The sequence below is a fragment of the Sceloporus undulatus genome, chromosome 2 (genome assembly GCF_019175285.1).
Source record: "Sceloporus undulatus isolate JIND9_A2432 ecotype Alabama chromosome 2, SceUnd_v1.1, whole genome shotgun sequence".
Classification (NCBI taxonomy): domain Eukaryota; kingdom Metazoa; phylum Chordata; class Lepidosauria; order Squamata; family Phrynosomatidae; genus Sceloporus; species Sceloporus undulatus.
The window spans coordinates 16347785-16353814 of NC_056523.1; the positions used below are offsets into that span (position 1 = coordinate 16347785).

The following is a 6030-nucleotide window of genomic DNA, read 5'->3' on the forward strand; positions in this document are numbered from 1 at the left end:
GGGGGTTATATCTTTGATAATAAATAAGTTACACTTATAAAATATGCTGGACTTAGTTATTTTAAATAGTATTTTTTGTCTCTGTTAACATTATCAAAATGGCTAAGTGTTCTGTTTAAATAAATAAATAAGACTGCACCTGGAATTCAATCAAAGACAACTTTGCAAAGAAGGAGGCAAAACAGTTTTTGGAGCCAACTGATAAGAGAGCTCCATCCTCATTAAATGTCAAGAACACTATTTTTTTGTTTGGGTTACTAAAAGTCAAGAGCTATCTCCTTTTGAGCATGCGTAATGGGGGGTGATGAATATTAGAACACATCTATGAATCTATAATGACTAATTTAAATGGTCATGAGATGTATGTTCAGATATGTTATGGGTGGAGTTTTTACATACTTAAAAAGGTGCTCTTAAAATTGATCACATGTCTAGATCTGGCCAATAAAAAAATGAGATAGAAATATTGTAACAGAAAATGTGTAAAACCTCAGATGGTGTGCTTCTTGCCTGAGACACCCCTTCTTGCAAGACTGTAATTAATAAATTGGAAATTGCTGCTTCACTTGTTTTGTCCTGATTAATTTGATTTGGTACTTTGGTAGTTAGAAAAAATCTGTATCTCACAAAGGAGAAAAAGGGGCTCGAAAGACTGCACCTTTTAGCGCTGTATTTCTCCTTTTCATGGTGCAAAAAGAAGCCGCAAAAAGTGGCTCCTTTTTGTGCCATGGAAAGGGTGCCACAGCCTCTGGTGCACAGCTTTTCTGAGCTCCTTTGGCGCTGCGTCAAGAGGAGCGCCTTGATGTCATGTGGAGTGGTGTGCAGCATCATGCTAGCCTGGGAGCAGTCAGGGCATGTGTCATGTGGATGCCATGCCTTGATTCTGCCCCCAGGCCAGCCTTTCTCGCTGGTCTGGCGAGCCCCAAAGACCACATGCCAGATGAGTAGACTCATTCAGGCCTGAGTCTGCAAGACTTAAGCAGAGCAGTTGAAGACAGGTAGGAATGGAGATGTCTCATTCACAGCATGGCAGTAAAGAACGACAACATACATTCATAGGGTTTTCTTAGGCAATGTACACTCAGAGGTAGTTTTGCCAGGTCCTTTCTCTGAAATATAGCCTACAACAGCACCTGATATTCATTGCCATCTCCCATCCAAACACTAACCAGGGATGACCCTGCTTAGCTTCCAGGACCAGGTGGGATTAGGGTATTTAGCTTTCTTAAATTTCTTCATAGTACTCTCCATGAACACTATGACAGTTTATGGTATAGGGAGACTCCTCTGCTGCTGTTGGAAGATCTCATGATATCTGAACAACCTTCCATATATTACATAGAATCATAGCCTCATACAGTTGGAAGTGACCACAAGGGCCATCCAGTCCAAACCCCTGCCATGCAGGAACACAGAATCAAAGCATCCCTGACAGATGGCCATCCAGTTTTTGTTTAAAAACCTCCAAAAAGGAAGATTCCTCCACTCTCCAAGGGAGTGGGTTCCACTATCAGACGGATGTCAACAACTGTTCAGCTAGTTATATTGCCTATCATTTCTTGCCTTTTAATGTTGCTTTTGTTGCAGAAGTACTCTTATTCCTGTAGACAGTACTCATTTTTAATAATTGGACAGGCCTTATTTTTGTTTGCTAGCTGATTTTAAGCATCTTGGTTGGAGAGGAAACACAAGTTATTACTTTTAGTAGAAAAAAAAATAATCATACTGAGACCAGCAAAGTGTTTGCACTGTCAGCATAGCACCATGGTAAAACAAACGTATTTTCATATCTGTATATTTAGAGCCACTGGTTTGGGGGGGAGGGATGACATCCAGTTCAAGGCTGAAATCTTGAAAGTTTTGTCTAAACTCTGTGTGTTTTCTCCTCTGGAAGGAAGACAAACCTGGACTGGATTTATTTGAGGAGGAAGGGAAATCCAGTCAAGCAGCTTTTGAAAACATGAGGGGGGGGGGGCAGGAGGAGATGCTTACTGTGCCATCCTTTCGTATAAATGATGCTCTTTCTTAGGTTGAGTGCAGAGAAACCCTGCTGAAGGCAAAAGAGTTAAAGCTGGGGACATGGAAGTATTTTAGTTATGTAGACCTAGAGAACTGGAGTCTTGAAAATGATATTAATAGGGAAGGAATATGCCTTCCCTAATTACAATTTTAAAATAAAATAACTGTTTATTCAAAAGTGAATTCAGCTAGAAAGCTAAGTATGGACCCTGGAAAATTATATTAACAGGGAAGGAATGCAACTTCTTTTGTTCCAAAAGCCTTGCAAAGGAAGTAGGGAACAAGATTTAATTTTGTGCACCTTCGTGAAAAGGCACTTTTTCAAAATGGACTCAAAATCACTTTTACTATTACTATTCTTAAAAGTGAGTAGACACAATAGTGAACTAGCATGGTGTAGTGGTTTGAGTGTTGAACTATGACTCTGGAGATCAGGGTCTGATTCTCCACTCAAGCCTAAACAAACCCTGGATGACCTTGGGAAAGTCACACTCTCTCAATCTCTGATGAGGGCAATGGCAAGACCCCTCTGAAGAAATATGCCAAGAAAACCCTAGGATAGGTTCACCTATGGGTAAGTCAAAAATTACTTGGAGGCACACAACAACAACAACAGACGTGATATATGGCTAACAAGGCAGAGACCTGCTAAGGCTTATCTCAGTCACATAAAAGTTGTTGCTTGATGTTGCAGCTTCCAGTTACTTTGCCTGTTCAGAAAGGATTTTTGGCTTCTGGATACGCAGCGCTGAGATACTTTTTATGCAACCCTTAGAATATGTAACTCAATCCTCTTTGTATACATATGACTTGGAGGTGTTTCTCACTTAAGATTTTGAAACGATTGAAAATACAGGTTTTTTAATAAGATCCGATTCAAAATAACCCTGGTCTTATCCCGCGTTCCGAATCGCTGTTTATTCTTCGTTCCCATCTGGTTTTGTATAATCGAAGTTTTACCTGCAATCGTTGCCTACTTGGCATGAAATCGGTGTTTAAATAATAGCGATTCTTCTCCTCCATACCTTATTTGGAGCTGTCAATCAATAGTACGTCAGAATGGACGTAAGTAATCCCAGAAATATTTTGAAGCGATGTTATATTTTGGCATCGTTCCAGTTTCATTGACAGCCGGGAGAATCCCTTCAGAGACCCAGAGATCAATGCGAGAGGCTTCTGGCAAAGCGATTAGAGGAATCCAAGCTCTTTCCAGAGGAACTAGGGAGAATCCCTTCAAGAGAACAGAGAGATTCAATGAGAGGCCTTTGCAAAGCGAATTAGAGGAACCCAAGCTCTTTCCGAGGAACTAGGGAGAATCCCTTCAGGAGCACAGAGATCAATGAAGGAGCTGCTGGAAAGCAGGGAGTGGAGCACTCTTGCCCAAAGATTCTCTTTCCAGGGTTTGGAGGAGAAGGCAGATTCCATTTGGGGAGAAAGGCTCTTCCCCCCCCCCCCCATTGATCAGAGCCCTTCCCTGCCTGGGGCGAGATCAGAATGCCTCCTCGCAAGGAGGCCTTCCTTCCGCCCTCCTCCGGTAGAAATGGGCTCTCCCCCCAACAGAGGGGAGGTTGCAATCCACCGGGGAAGCCTTGAGCAGCCGGGACTTCAGTTGTTTAAAGCGCTGAAGAGATTAAGCGCCTGTAAACCATGAAATAAAAAAAAAATATCCTTATCTCTTATTGAAAGACCACAGCGACAAAGGGGTGAGGGAAGCAAAAATGGCAACAGCCAGACAGATGGGGACAGAAAGGGCAACTCCCCCAAGGACAGCCCCATCGCACTCCGCTCCTCCCATTCATATAAACGCGATTTCAAAGGCTGTCGTTCCTAGTTTAAATGTTCCGGTTCCTAACTCGATCAATGGAAAAACGGAGGTCGGACCCTAGTGTTTTTTTTAACACGCGTTAAAGAGGAAAATTTGATTCAAAATTTTATTCCGCCTACAATTCGATTTGTAGTGGGGACGATTGCGGGTTGGCTCTAGAACCGTTCTAGGTTTAAATTGGATCCTAATAGGAACGCCACTCCTTGGATTCGATTCAGAACGCGGGGTTTCACCTAGTGGGAACATCCCCTTGAAAGGTTCAGAGACAGAATAATTGCATGTCTGATCCAGATTGAAGCTATCCATACAATGTCAAGTCCAGAAAAAATATTTTTCAACATTGATGGAGGAAACAGAGGTTACTCATCAACATGCAGCCTCACCATGCACCCACCTGATATTTCTGCCTCTTCAGTTCTTCAGAGTTTTTCTGGCCCTTAAGTTCTTCTCTCTTTTTCTTAAGAGTATCCAAATGGATCTTGGTTTTTTCCTGAAAGAAGTAAATAAGGTTATGTTCAATCAAGTCAGTCCTTCTCAGGTCAGCCAGTGATTTGCATTAAAAAATAATATCTGGTCCCATAACAAAGGTCTATAGCTTACTGGCAGATATTTCCATATTTTAGATGGTGGAAAATCAGGCAGGACTTCTCTGTTCCAAGTAGTTCTGTTTTAGGAACAGATATGTAACATTTTAATTAAACTTGCAATTACTGTGGCACTTACTGAAAATATAGATACAGGATATTGAAAAGCTCAAAATGTTCAGAGGCCTAACTTCATTTTCTAGCTAAAGTGAGTTTTGAATAAAGAGAAACAGTTTATTTTAAAGGTTTAACTGTAACAGCAGCTAAATATTTCTTTGTGCCTCTGGGTTTGCTCAAAATATTATTATTATTATTATTATTATTATTATTATTTTAAAAATAACTTCCAAGCCACCTCGTCCCACCTCAAGAGTGAAATGCATGTTGTTGTTGTTGTTGTTGTTGTTGTTGTTGTGTGCCTTCAAGTCATTTTTAATCTATGGTGACCCTAAGGTATGCCTATCACAGGGGTTTATTGGCAAGATTTATCAGAGGGGGCTTGCCTTTGCCTTTGTCTGAGGCTGAGAGAGTGTAACTTGCCCAAGATCACCCAGTTGGTTTCCACTGATAAGTTTCCATGGTTGTTGTCCAATGCTCAAACCACTATGACATTTCCAGCTTGGTTATGAAACCCAGTGGTTGACCCAGGGCAAGTCACATACTCGCAATGTCAGGAAAAGGCAATGCCAAACCCCCTCTGAACAATGTGAAGTCGAAGGCATTCATAGCTGGCATTCATAGTTTTTTGTGGTTTTTTTTTTTTAACTATGTGGCTGTGTTCTGGAAGAGTTTATTCCTGATGTTTCACCAGCATCTGTGGCTAGCATCTGCAGAGATTGCTGACATGGAAGTGAGTGAGGTGCTGTCTTGAGTTTCTTGAAGCCAACTCCATCCTCGATCCTTTTCAGTCTGGCTTCCGCCCAAAGCATTCCACAGAGACAGCCCTCACTATGATCTCGAATGACCTTTTACAGGCCAAGGCTAATGGCCTTTACTCTGTTCTCATCCTTCTTGATTTGTCTGCAGCCTTTGACACTGTTGATCACTGTCTCCTAATTGACATACTCTCTGACCTTGGGTTCTCAGACTCTGTTCTCAACTGGTTTAGATCTTACTTGTCTGGCAGATCTTTTGCAGTGGTTGCAGGAGGTCAGACTTCTTCTCCTGTTCCCTTATCTGTCGGAGTTCCCCAGGGCTCTGTTCTGGGTCCCCTTCTGTTTTCTCTCTACACACTGTCCTTAGGAAAACTCATCAGCTCTTTTGGCTTTTCCTACTATCTATATGCCGATGACACCCAGCTGTATCTTTCTGCCCCTGACCTTTCTCCAAGGCTTGAACAGCAAGTCTCATCTTGCCTTACAGCTGTCTCACAGTGGATGCGCCATCGGCGTTTGAAGCTCAACATGTCCAAGACGGAGCTTCTTGTCTTTCCTCCTAAGCCCAACCTTCAACACTGTTAAAATATATTTCTAAATTGTATTGAAAATGTTCAGATGTGGCAATGGTTAACTAAGGTTTAAAATGGTTCCTGTTGCAGGCCAGAAAGCCTAGGCCTGGAAGAGCAAGTCTTCAAGGACATGTGCTGAGACATAATATCAACAA

General features: G+C 41.9%; 1 protein-coding gene across 1 annotated transcript in view; it reads right to left on the reverse strand.

Annotated features, from left to right (window-relative positions):
- Nucleotides 1-4067: 4067 nt before the first annotated feature.
- The window catches only part of LOC121923871 (zinc finger protein RFP-like), a 6590-nt gene continuing 4627 nt past the window's right edge, over nucleotides 4068-6030 (reverse strand). Inside the window, exon 2 of the mRNA XM_042454764.1 lies at nucleotides 4068-4334. Coding sequence (XP_042310698.1) covers nucleotides 4224-4334 — 111 coding nt within the window. The 3' untranslated portion in view covers nucleotides 4068-4223. The remainder of the gene's footprint in view (nucleotides 4335-6030) is intronic.